The following is a 13,636-nucleotide window of genomic DNA, read 5'->3' on the forward strand; positions in this document are numbered from 1 at the left end:
TATGTACAGCCTGTTAGATATTTGCAGGTTTTATAGGTTATTCAGTCCAACTCTTTATTTATTTGCTCTTGTTAGCTGTTGCTGTAAAACAGTCATTTCCTTTCTGGACATCAAAGATGTTTTCTTGGCATTAATTTTAACCTGATTTCATAAAAATTTTGGTCAAAGTATTAAATGTTTTAATTCAGATTGTGGATAGTTTGTAGTCCTTTGATTTTGCAAATGAAATTAAAATGCCTTTGTTTAGATGTTAGGATTAAGTATAGTAGTGCTCTCTCCATTGTGTCTCGACTTTTTTTTAACTCACTTGTTGCAGGTCTTTATTGAATAAAGGAGGAATAAACCTAGACAGGGAGTTAGAAACGAAAGACATTTCAAGACAGTTCAAGGGTTATGTTGGTGATACTTCTTGTCTTCCAGACAGTTTTGAAAGCACAGATCTTGCCTCTTGTGCTTGTTAAAAAGTCTGTGATACTTCTCTGAAGATTTTATAGTTAATAAGTGAATCATTACCCTGGCCTATAAAAATGCTGTCCTACTTGAAGTATTGGGTTTTTTCTCATGATGAGCTTTGTTAGACTTGGTACTGAAACAATCAGTAGTTTTTTTCCTTCTATTTTAAAGGCAAGGAAATACTTGCTTCAGCCAGGCTTGGTGGCTCATGCCTGTAATTGGGAGGCTGAGGTGGGTGGATCACCTGATGTCAGGAATTGGAGACCAGCCTGACCAACATGGTGAAACCCCATCTCTACTAAAAATACCAAAAGTTAGCTGGGCGTGGTAGCGGGTTCCTGTAATCCCAGCTGCTCGGGAGGCTGAGGCAAGAGGATTGCTTGAACCTGGGAGGGGGAGGTTGCAGTGAGCCAAGGTCTGGCCATTGCACTCCAGCCTGGGCAACAAGAGCGAGACTATCTCATAAAAAAAGGGAAAGAAATACTTGCTTTCTGTGTAGTTTTTTAACTTAGGTCAGTGCCATAGGACTGACCAAATCATAAGTTGAGCATGCTGTTGGTATTCAAAATTTTTACTCATTACCCTTACTTAGTTTGCTGCTGCAATGATCTGTACTTACCTGCTTTTACATATTATACTTCCTTGACAATGGGAGGAATTTTAATGATTAACTTGCAGAATATGACATATTTTTCTTCATATCATTCTTCCTACCATAATCTAATTCAAAACTATCCAGTAGAACTTTCTGAAATGATGGGAATGTTTTTTCTCTGTGCTGTCCAGTGTGGAAGCCAGTAGCCACATGTGGCTATTGGGCACTTGCAGTGTCACTAATGCAATTGAGGGACTGAATTGTTAATTTTTAAAAGTGTATTGATTTTAATTAAGTTTAAATAAGATTGTTTTGGACAGCACAGATTAGCCTTTTCTAGTACCTTCTTGCTGAGTACTAGCAGTGTTTAGGTTTCCCCATTAGAAGGACCTACATTTTTGTTGGTTAAGAGGTTATTAAATGTGGTTTGCCAGAGATACTATTGTCATTTCTTCCAGCTTATTAGTTCCGTGGGTTTCTTGGAGTACTGTAAAATCCTTTTTACAAAAAATATATATATAATTACTGAAGAGACAATGTTTATTTGGGGAGTTATTCACTTTTATATTTAAGTCTTAGGCTTAATATGATAAAATATCTCTCAATTGCCAGTGAATAATGGTCTGTAGAAGCTGTTCATTGAGAAAATGATTATTCTCAAGTTTCTGTTGATTTTAAACCTTTTTTTGTCTGTCTCTTACACTAGACTGTAAGCTTCTTCAGATCAGGGAACATGTCTTAACAGTCTTTGTATTCCTGTTGTTTAGCATAGTGCTGGCACATCATAGGTGTGCAAAATAAGAAAATGAGATTGGAAGAATTTATGCTACTTGCTGCGCCTAACAAATGTGGATGTCTGTATTACAGTGATACTATATTTTCAACAGTTGGCAAAGAAGGCCATTTAATATTTTAACACTGAAAAGCAGAATTGTGCTCATTTTATTCAGTATTTATCATATACCATACACTAAATAGAAGGCAGATGTAAAGATGCAGTTCCTGCTGTCAGAGAGGATTATGACCTAGAAAAGGTTACAGATTGGATTGACATAAATTTATAGGCCTGAACAAATACAGAAAAGATTTCTAAATCATTGACGACTTCAGCGAGGAAAAGAGATTGAATGCGTCGGCAATTTTTATCTTTCACATTACTTTGAACAATAGTGTATGTAAGTGCAAAAAAAAAGACAAAGTTGATCATTGTGGTGAGAGGAATGTAAAATATGAATATTTTTCTTGCTGCTAGGTTTAGTTTTATTGTGCTGCTTATTCTTAATTCTAGTCCTGACAAATCTGATTTCAAAAGCCCATCTGTGGTCAACCAACTTCATTGTTAATATTTGTTTTATTCATATTAAGTGACAATGTAAGAATATTCATGTTAAGTGGTACTGCAGATTTTATAAAAAGGAGAGGATCCAAAAATAAAGTATTTTGCTGATTTCCAACTCCCATCCCTCTCTTTCAGGAACTGCAAGCACATGTTGACCAGATAACTGAAATGGCAGCAGTAATGAGGAAAGCCATTGAAATTGACGAGCAACAGGGTTGCAAGGAACAAGAACGAATATTTCAACTTGAAGTAAGTTTTACATTGCAAATGTAGATGAAAACTGTGCATACAAAGATTTATGCCAGAAAATATATCCCATTTTTAAATAGATATTTACTTTTCTTGGGTACTGCTAATGGTCTCCTGGATGCTGTTTATGTGGGCATATTATGCAAGACCATTTATATGGTGATGCAAGAATCTCGGATTATTAGTAATTTACAATATATCAGTAATGTAGAAAATTGATGTTTGATCCTATATTGCTTATCTTATGAAGTGAATGTACTTCTTCAATTGAGTAATTTTTAAAATTTTGTTTATTCTATTTGAGATCATAGTGATACAGGGCAATTTTTTTTAATCCACAAATATTTAGGGGCATTCTTACTTTTTCTGGGGATTCTAAAAACCTTTGTCTCATCTGTCCTTTATTTTGTGATAGTGAAAGTACCAGTCTCTGAATAACTGAAATCAGTACAATAGACTTTTATGCTTTAAGAGCTTCATTTTGAAATCATGGTGGGGAATCTGTTTTAGAGTACTAAAATTTAGAAAGTGAGACTGAATTTAGAAAGTGAGTACTAAAATTTAGAAAGACAGTGATAGAGAATAAATTATGAAAGGTTATTGTTAAATGTCTACAAATATTTTTACAGTAACTAACCAAAAGGAGGCCGGAAAGTAAAGTTACTTACCAGTGCCAGATTTGGTCACTTACTTTCCTTCTTGAAAAATATCATCAGCTACCCTTACTCTGCTGCTCTCAAATACCAGTGAGATAAACTTGTCCTGCATTCTGTGCTATCATGGAAAGTAATAAAAATACCAAAAAGTACTGAGAGATTCTAGCCTATTCACTGGCTTTGTAAGTTTAAATAAAAATAAATCTAGATGTTATTGTCTTCATCTCTAATGTGATTGTAAAATAAGGCAATTTCTGAGCTTCTACTTACAATTGTAGCTGCTTAATTAGAAGGCTTTGCAGTGGTGGAAGATGTTGAACACAATTCCTAGCTGCATAAGTGTTCTTTAGATTCAAGTTGCCAACTGCATATATCATTGAGTAGATTAATACCAATTACAGAACTTGCTTATTTGTTATACTTTCATATGTTTAGTTTTTCCTAACATATGTTTGTGCTGTTGTAGCTACCTCGTAGATGGTGACTGCATTTTTGTTTTTGCTTGCCTTCTTATAGCAAGAAAACAAAGGCTTGAGAGAGATCCTTCAAATAACTCGAGAATCATTTTTGAACCTAAGGAAAGACGACGCATCGGAAAGTACTTCTTTGTCAGCATTAGTGACCAACAGTGACTTGAGTCTGAGGAAGAGCTGAAGAGCTTCTGAGTCTGTGAGCTTCTTACATGACTCCAAATGGTCAAATAAGTGAATGAATGAATGGACAGAAAATTCAATCCTTTATTTTTTTCTCTGTAAATATGTACAGTGCACTGGCTATGAGATAGCAACAAAAAAATGCATAGTTAATGGTCATAGACTTTATTCCAAAACATAATTGGAAAATAGAAACTGAGCCATTGCTAGTTGGTAGAGAAATGAAAGGTTTTCACAGTGACTACTGAATATACCAAGAGCTTTTGGCAGTACTGCTGGCTTTCTGGGTGATTAATTAGGTAAACTTGAATATTCCCAATAAATGTTTGAGAATTCATAAATTATACCAATTTAAAAATATAAATTTTTGCCACTGTTTTGTGAACGGAAGATTTGTATCCTAAATTTCATCCTTCTTATTTGGCGTCAAAGTTAATAAAAAGTTTATGTACCATGAGACTTCTAGTGATTGCCTACTTTCACAGTTATTTAAATTTTTGTGAAAGAAAATTTAGTTTTAAAGGCTATAGGAATGTGTTATATGTACCTTAAACAGATAATTTAATTTTAGCAATTTACCATAACTGATACTTAGCTAACAATTGTCCATAACTTAGTTTAAGTGTAAGAAATATCATTTCAGGAATGAAAAAGAAGGAATACTACTTTCTAAGAAAGAAGATCTTATAATAGATATATTTAGTAGGTTAAACTACTTTAAAAGGATAAGTTTTGGTTCAAAGTTGATAAAGAAGATGAGATTTGTTTTTCTCTTCTCTGGCTGATTTTTAAGGATATTATGTAGTTCATTTAGTCAACAGACTCGAAATGTTTGATATAGCAAGATAGGTATGGTAATTTCAAAGTGAATTGGGAATTCCTCTGGCTCATATAACCCTTTTTTTTTCTTTAAGTATTCTTGAGATACAAAAAAAAAGGTAAATTAAAATTTCAAAAAAAAAATTCTGGATCTGTTTTTAAGCTCCATCTGGTCTTCATAACCTGTAACTTTTTTCTTAAAACCTTTCAGCTGAAAGTGGGGTAGAGGTGGAGTAATCTGTGGATTTGTTTCTGTTGTCTTTTAAAATGTCAAATATGTAAATTTTTAAAAAAACCACCAGATGCAGAAATGTGCTTTGACATCATTTGAAACCTAAATTTTCTTATGTTGTGGTGATTATATTAAAAAGGGATAAAAGAAGAGTGTCAAACATGATTAAATATATTGTACTTATTTATGTTGAATACATATTAAGACAAAATTATACTTTGAGTATATAATTTGTTAAATATTACTTTATATGGTAATTGTATGTATAATTTCGTATATTGGTAAAATTTAAAACTACACTTTAGAATTTTTTTATCTTAAGTTTGGGGTGAGTGGGGTCGATGAGACTGATTGAATAGAAAAGGGCTAATGGCCCAAACATGACATAGATTTCTTTTTTCAGTCAGAGGCCTTATTTGATATTTTATAAATAAATGACAAGTTTTTATTTTGAAACTTTTTTATTGTTTTTGGGAAAGTATCCCTTAATTTAATGACACATTCATTCAGATACTTTTTATCCCTGATAATAAAGAAACAAAATAAGCTACACAATTGAGATTAAGTCTGAGGCAGTTCATTGAGGCAGCTCTGCTATAAAAGATTGCTTGATAAATAATTATTTTTGTAAACAAGTTGGATTAATTTACTGGTCTTTTTGCTTGGATATGAATTTAAGGTCTTCATGTTTAAAAAGACATTTACTTTGTTATTTAGTGACACTTTTCCATCTTTTTTTTTGGTTATTGTTAAACAGAACCTTAAGTTTATGTTTGAGGTATGTACTGTATAGGAACCTATTTTATAATTAAAGATGAGTGATTAAAATTGGTATGGTCCCCAATTTAATTTGAAAAGTGCTTACATTTATTCTTATATATGGTTTAATTTTAAGGTCTTTTGTCTCTTCTTACTACAAAGCAGCGACCTCTATCTGTATGCCTTAGGAATTAGCAGCTTCTTAGTGTGGGATCCTGCAGAATTTCTTAAAATCTGTAGTAGGTTGAGTCATGTCCCCTAGAAGGTTAAGTCTGAGTCCTAACCTGATACACCTGGGAAGGTGACCATATTTGGAAATAGTCTTTACAGATGTCATTAGGGGATCTTATGATATAATTACCCTGGATTTAGGGTAGGCTCCAAACCCAGTGACTAGTGTCCTTATAATAAGAGAGAAGGAGATATGAAACACAGACATAGCTGCATGAGGACAGAGGCAGTGAATTACGCAGGGACTGCTAGTCACCACCAGAAGCTGCAAGAGGCATGGAATGGGTTATTCACGGCCTCCAGAAAGGACCAAGCCTGTTTGATTTCAGACTTCTGGCCTCCAGAACTGTGAGGAAATAAGTTTCTGTTGTTTTCATTCACCCAGCCTGTGGTAATTTGTTACAGTAACCCTAGGAAACTTAAGACATCATTTATTTATCATCTATCAACTATATTTTTTATTTTATATAAGAAAGAACAGCTCTTAAAAACCAATTATTTATAACCTCACAGATAATTTCTGCTCTAATTTTATATTCTTCAATATCAAGGTGACTTCTAAGATTTTATAGAAATAAATTGCTTCCCTGTAATCTCAGCACTTTGGGACGCCAAGAGGGGTGGATCACTTGAGGTCAGGAGTGATCTCGAAGACCAGCCTAGCCAACATGGTAAACCCTGTCTCTACTAAAAATACAAAAAGTTAGCTGGGGGTGGTGGCGGGTGCCTGTAATCTCAGCTACTCGGGAGGTTGAGGCAGGAGAATCGCTTGAACCTGGGAAGCAGAGGTTGCAGTGAGCCGAGACTGTGCCATTGCACTCTAGCCTGGGCAATGATAGTGAAACTCCATCTCAAAAAAAAAAGAAATTGCTTCAATGAAAAATGGAAGATCATAGATCCATAACTTAATCTTGGTGGTCACTACCTTTTTTCATTGTCAGAGTGAAATAGAACATTTTTTAGTAAAATACTGATGAAGATAATTTCTAATTGGAATTTGAGGAGACATTTTCCTTTTACCTCACTGGCTGCTCCTCAGTCTCCTTTGTTTCTTCTCTCTGACCTCTTAACATTAGAGAGCCATTGGGCTCAGTCCTTATACCTATTCTGTGCAGTATCTCTACTCACTTTGGTGATCTCCCCCAGTCTCATGATTAAATACCACCTCTATGCTTGATGGCTGCTAAATTCAGTTCCAGCATAGACCTCTCATCCCAGATTCATGCAGCTGTGACTGTCAAAGAGACATTTTAAGCTTAAGATGTCTAAAGCCAAACTCCAGATCTCCCAGAACCTCTCCACACTCTTTCCCATCCTGCTTGATGACAACTCCATCCTTTGAGTTGCTAAGGCCAAAAACCTAGGAGGCAACTTTGACTCCACTTTCTCATACCATGCATCCTGTTCATCAGCAAATCCTGTTGTTGGCTCTTCCTTCCAAATATATCAGAATCCAACCATTTCTCTCCTCCACTGCTACCCCTGATCAAAGCTACATTATGGTAGTGTTAAGGTATACAAACTGGAGTCAACCTAAATATCCTACAGTAGGGGAATAGTTAAGTATCAGTATCCACTCAATACAGTTGATTACACTCTGGCTTGAAGATGCTAGCAACAGGAAGAAAAAAGTACCTAAATTTGCATTAAAAAGCTTAACATAAATTACATATATAATTACAAATATGTAAAAATCAGATGCATACAGGGAAATGTCCTGAAACAAACAGCATCAGTATTCTTCCAGCTAATTGTATGGTTTAGCCAGTCAGTTTCTGATGCCTGTAAATCAAGCATTTTGTAGCTACCATTATGGAGTTGTAATTTATTCATCAATTCCCCCAATTGATGGCTATTTAGTTTGCAAAGTTTAACATAAAATAATGCTGCAGTAAACATCCATATACATACCTTTATTCATTGTAATTTCTAGCATGCAAATTCCCAGAAGTTTGTTAGGTCATGTTTTATTTTTTAAATGAAAAAATAAATGTACACTTAAAAATCTAGCACAGTAAAAAATTTGCAATTCAGAGTAAACCTCTTCCTACAGCCTCTTGTCTTCCTAGAGGTCATAAGTTTCTTGTGAATCAGAAAACTTGTTAACCAAAAAAAGTGACTGAGGCAAGTGTCTTTGATAAATCAGGTTTATTGAGCCAAAGTTTAAAGACATGCCAGGGAAAAAATGCAAGTCACATGAGCATCTGTGACCTGAGCTTTCTAAATAGGGTTTTCGAAACTCATTATTTACGGGAGAGAGTGAGGAGGGAAAAGGGAGAGGGGTTAGGCAGTGAGGCAAATGATTACCTTCTTGTGAGGCTCTGATTAATGCTCAGTAAATCTATGTTTCATATAAGATAAGGTAAACTGAAAAAGGTAGTAAAGACTCAATTATCCATCTGTCTCAGGGTAGGCAGAAGAGTGGTTGATCTTGTCTCATCCTTATTCTGTACATGGGAAGATAACCTTGTTATCAGCATTGTCAGTGTGAGATTTAACAAAACTTGGGTTTTAAGAGTTAAACTTAGGTTGCAGACCCAAGGTTACAATTGGCATGTGTTGGTTTTATAGCTCTCCACAATGAGAAGGGGAGGTCTTGAGGCTTCTGTTAATACTCCCCCTCCTACACGGGACATACTTTTGGCTACTCCTACTCAACCTCCAAGTTTCAGCCGGAATGTCACCTCCTCAAGGACTCCTTCCCTGGCATCCCACTTTCTACCCTTACCCCATTATACATTTTCATTGCATAGTATACATCTTGTGTAACTGTTTTCGTATCTGTCTCACTTCACTCCAGTCCCAGACAGCAAAGACCATGCCTGTGTTTTCCATCTCCTAGTGCTTAAGGCATTGCCTGGCATACAGGAACTCAACAAATATTTAATGAGTGAATGTGAGATATAAGTCAAAGTCTCACTATCATATATATATAATTTTTATGTATTTTTTTGAGACAGTGTCTTGCTTTGTTGCCCAGGCTGGAGTGCAATAGTGCAATCTTGGCTCACTGCAGCCTTCACCCTCTGGGTTCAAGTGATTCTTCCACCTCAGCCTCCCAGGTAGCTGACAGGTGTGTGCCATCATGCCTGGCTCATTTATTTATATATATATATATAATATAGTAGAGATAGGGTTTCACCATGTTGGCCAGGCTGGTCTGGAACTTCTGACTTAAAGTAATCTGCCTGCCTCGGCCTCTCAAAGTGCTGGGATTACAGGTGTGAGCCACCACACCACTCCTGTATAACAATTTTTAAAAAAATCTTAAGCTTGATCCAGACCTACCAGCCTCTCCAGTGTAATGATTACATGGTAGTCCCTGGGTAAGTCCAGAGTTCCCACTAACTTAAGCCCCTCTTTGTGTCAATTTCATAAAGAGTGGTCCTTGCAAATACAATGGCCAAATTGCCAAGAGGCATTTCAATCAACAATCAGGGTAAAAAGGTTTGCAACGTGAATTCTTTTGACATAACAAAATACCACTGACTGAATGGCTTAAACAACAGAAATACGTTTCTCACAGTTCTGGAGGCTGGAAGTTCATGACCAAGGTGCCAGCAGGGATGGTTTCCTCTGCTTGCAGATGGCTACCTTCTTGTTGTTCTTCACACTGTCTTTCCCCTGTGAGCACATGCACCTGGTGTTTCTGTGCCCTAATCTCCCCTTCTTACAAAGACACTAGTCAGATTGGATTAGGACCCACTCTAATAGTCTCAATTTAATTTGGAACCTCTTTAAAGGCCCCATCTCCAAATAAGGTCACATTCTGAGGTACTGGGTGTTAGGGATTCGACATATAAATTTGTTGGGGGGCACAGCTTAGTCTATCAGAAAACCATAGATAGCTGCCCTCCCAACAAGGGCTGGGGTACAATGAGGGGCTGTGCCTTAGGGCAAGTCCCTGTTCTCAGGAAATTAGAGCCAAGAACTCTGGGTTTGAATGAATGGTACTAACAGTTATTAAGTACATCACCTAGGAGTGAACTTTGGACCAAGTTTCTACAGGTGATGCTGTGGAGATACGGATATTGGAAATTTTAAATATTATGTACCAATCATTTGAAATAAATGGTCCATTACTTCAGAGAATTAGCTTGGAAAAACATGCTATCACTGTGTAAAATTAGTAATTTTCAAAAAGAACAATAAAAAGTAATATTTATATTAGAAACATCCTATCAATTCGTCAGCAGAAGAAAATAGAAAATACCTGGTGCTTTACATCTTCATCATGACGAGTGTAAAGTACATTTGGATAGGGAGTCAGGCATCCCAGTTTTGGTCTGAGCACTGTTACTTCTTGATAACTCTGTGACTTCATATCATTAATTTAAGAATTTCCTCAGGTATTAAATAAAGAGGTCAGTGAACATGATCTCTAAAGTCCTTTGAAGGTTTAATATTCTAGCAATTTCTTTGTTGGAATCAGTTTTCTATTTCACCTGCTACAGAAAACTCAACTGGCCTGTGGTACAATATACCTAGTATGGTTTGGCAATCTGGTAGCTAACCTATAGCAGATAAAATTTTCAGAAATTTCTGAAAACATTTTAAAGAACAGTTCAACAGCGTTTCCTATAAACTACTACTTTTCTTTAGTTTGACACACCTGAAGTGCTAATAACACCAAATTAATCTTTTAACACATTGCCCCAGGTTTCACTTCCTGTTAATTATCTTTGTGATTTTTTAAAAATGAAGAACTATATTGTTTGCCCATATTAAATAACTTTTTTATAGCTATGAAATTCCTTGTGTCTTGTTGCTATTGTACAAATATAATCTGAAAAAATTTATGAAAGTATTTAATGAAGCTTTTTAGCATTTTTTTCAAAATAGGGATTTATTATAAAAACTATACAAACTTTTTATCATTCACAAATTATGAAAAATTTTAAACAATTTGTATCCTCCCTCCAAAATAGTGTGTTGTGTCTTTACAGTCTTCACTGGCAGTACATTCAGATGGTATAGAAACCAACTCACAAACATTCCATATAACTTTGTTCCTACAGTAAATAATTTAAAAAAACTTTTCATCAAGTTTCAGTGTTACTGAAGTTAGTTATAGACAGTAAGCATTACAGAATAAGCAGTAAATGGTCACCTGCATTGAATTTTTCAAAGCAAAAATTGTTTTATATTTTGTATATTGTTTTATCCTGCCCCAAACACTTAAAAGTTAAAGATTTTTCCAGTTACCTGAAACTTCAAAAATCTATTGTACTTTGAAAAAACTTTAAAAAGCAGCATCATTTAAATAGTGGTTAACTCACAAATGTGTATGCAACAGCGTTCACCAACCCTAATACTCAGGCCTGCAGAGGCACCAGCTCACAATAATTTAGTGCTCTGAAAGCTGGGGGGAAAGCCCCTGAGTAGTAAGTATGCAACCCAGGGTGTCGGGTGCTTTCTTGTGGTGAAACAAGGGTGTCAAAACTGAGGGGACTCTCCAAGGTCCTAATGAAAAGCAGCTCCTCTAAACGCCTGAATCCTTTTTGACTCCACCCTCATCACTTTAAGGATGAAGCCTTTCTGTACAAAGGCTTTGTACAGAAAAGAAATTATTAAGAGTTATATTTTATACTAATGCTAACACAGCTAACTGAGCAGAAAGAACTATGAAGTACAAATTTTTCTAAGGTGTTCTTATTAATGGCAATATAGACTTATCTATTTATTTATTTATTTATTTATTTTGAGACAGAGTCTCACTCTGTTGCCCAGGCTGGAGTGCAGTGGCATGATCTTGGCTCACTGCAACCTCTGCCTCCTGGGTTCAAGCAATTCTCCTGCCTCAGCCTCCTGAGTAGCTGGGATTACAGGCACCTGCATTACAATGCCCAGCTAATTTTTGTATTTTTAGTAGAGATGGGGTATAGGAGTATATATTCTACTATACTAGAATATAGTAGAGACCACTATGTTGGCCAGGCTGGTCTTGAACTCCTGACCCCAGGTGATCCATTCACCTTGACCTCCCAAAATGCTGCGATTATAGGCATGAGCCACCGCACCCGGTAGGCAATATTGATTAAGGTGGGGGTTATTTCCTAAAAACAAACATAAGCCATATGTCATCTAATGCAGTTAAAGATCACCCGTTGACAGTATTTTAAAAGGCCTTGAAAAATAGGGGGCGCCTTTATTTGGAATATAAATAAATCACCCTTGTAAAATTCTATTATCTATATAAATTGGCCTATTTTCAAATAATAATTTAGCTATTTCAATGACCATTTTAAGCCATAAAAGGCAAAAACAAAGGGAACCTCCTGAATTGTACACTTAAACATGAATAAGAAGGTAAATTTTATGTGTATTTTATCACGATTTAAAAATTTTTAAACAAAAGGGTAACTTTTGGATAATGTATGATACTAAGAAGGACATGCAACTAAGTAATCAGACTGCTTTTAGTAAGAAAATAAGTTGCTTTTGTTTTTTTCTTTTGCTTTTTGAGATAGGGTCTCTGTCACCCAAGCTGGAGTGCAGTGGCTTATTGTAGCCTCAATCTTCAGGGCTCAAGAGATCCTTCTATCTCAGTCTCCTTGGGAGCTGGGAGTAGGCACATGCCACCATGCCTGGCTAATTTTTTAATTTTTTTGTAGAGATGGGGTCTTGTCGTGTTGCCCATGTTGGTCTCAAACTCCTGGACTCAAGCGATACTCCCACCTTGGCTTCCCAGAATTGCGATTACAGGTGTGAGCCACCATGCCTGGCCTGCTTCTCTTTTTGTATTCTAAAATTCAAAGGCCTAAGTATCAAATCCCTAAATGTCCAAATACTGTCACAAATAAAGACTCAATAATAAACTCCCTCCAAAAGTTCAGACAAACTCAGGTGAGAGACTTGTTTCAAGGGGTTATAAAAAGAAACACCAGGGCTCTGTAGGAGAATCAGTTTTTAATTTTTTAAATGTATCTATTTAATGGAATAAGTTGATCGTAGATTTGTAAACCAAAAGGTAATTTCTCAAGTATTTGGAAATAAGGAAAAGCCTCCCTACCACCAACCTTTTGGCCATCTTTCTCATTCTCTTAGAATCATCCTAATCCCCTAGTATACCCTTACCATATATCAATAAGGGCACCATAATATTATGCAAAGCACAGATCTATATGCCTGATCTCTTATTAGACTTGCACCAGAGACTGCTGAATCACTCCAGGCATGAACTCCAAAGCTGAGGCACACTAACCAAACCCCTGGACATCTACAGAAGCAGGGGCGTTCTCTCTCCAGCTGGCTGCTCCTTCTGGAAGAGCTCTTTGATCTGAGTTAATCGGCCATAGAGCCTCTCTCTCAGCGGAGGAATGTGGTAGCTAGGGTCCAGAATGTTCGTAACTCGGCGCTCTCTCTCTTGCTTCCATAACTTGTATGGGTGGGGAGGGAAGAATGGTCGTCCTCTCTCTCTTCGAATCTGTAATGTAATTCCACTTACAGCCAGCATGCCCCATACTGCCAGGATAATAAAGTCTAAAAAACAGTAGAAAAAGTACAGTTTGAACTCTAGTATTTTAAAATCTAACATAATAACACAACCCTTCATGGACTAAATCTGTATCTTCCTTTCTAACAGACTTCCTGGTGAGTTAGTCCAAACACATATGTAGTTCCTCACTTACAAACCAAGGAATCAGTGGG

The 13,636-nt window shown here is 36.1% G+C and overlaps 2 protein-coding genes across 4 annotated transcripts in view; one reads left to right on the plus strand and one right to left on the minus strand.

Moving 5' to 3' along the window:
• The window catches only part of FGFR1OP2 (FGFR1 oncogene partner 2), a 28,515-nt gene extending 22,687 nt beyond the window's left edge, over nt 1-5,828 (plus strand). For 2 of the 3 annotated variants that reach the window (XM_025400914.1, XM_025400915.1), the window contains 2 exons: nt 2,523-2,636; nt 3,809-5,828. In XM_025400914.1, coding sequence (XP_025256699.1) covers nt 2,523-2,636; nt 3,809-3,946 — 252 coding nt within the window. In that variant the 3' untranslated portion in view covers nt 3,947-5,828. The remainder of the gene's footprint in view (nt 1-2,522; nt 2,637-3,808) is intronic. The other variant, XM_025400916.1, reaches the window with a different exon arrangement.
• A 4,985-nt stretch (nt 5,829-10,813) lies between these two features.
• The window catches only part of TM7SF3 (transmembrane 7 superfamily member 3), a 47,064-nt gene continuing 44,241 nt past the window's right edge, over nt 10,814-13,636 (minus strand). Inside the window, exon 12 of the mRNA XM_025400912.1 lies at nt 10,814-13,468. Coding sequence (XP_025256697.1) covers nt 13,206-13,468 — 263 coding nt within the window. The 3' untranslated portion in view covers nt 10,814-13,205. The remainder of the gene's footprint in view (nt 13,469-13,636) is intronic.

The sequence above is a fragment of the Theropithecus gelada genome, chromosome 11 (genome assembly GCF_003255815.1).
Source record: "Theropithecus gelada isolate Dixy chromosome 11, Tgel_1.0, whole genome shotgun sequence".
Lineage (NCBI taxonomy): Eukaryota > Metazoa > Chordata > Mammalia > Primates > Cercopithecidae > Theropithecus > Theropithecus gelada.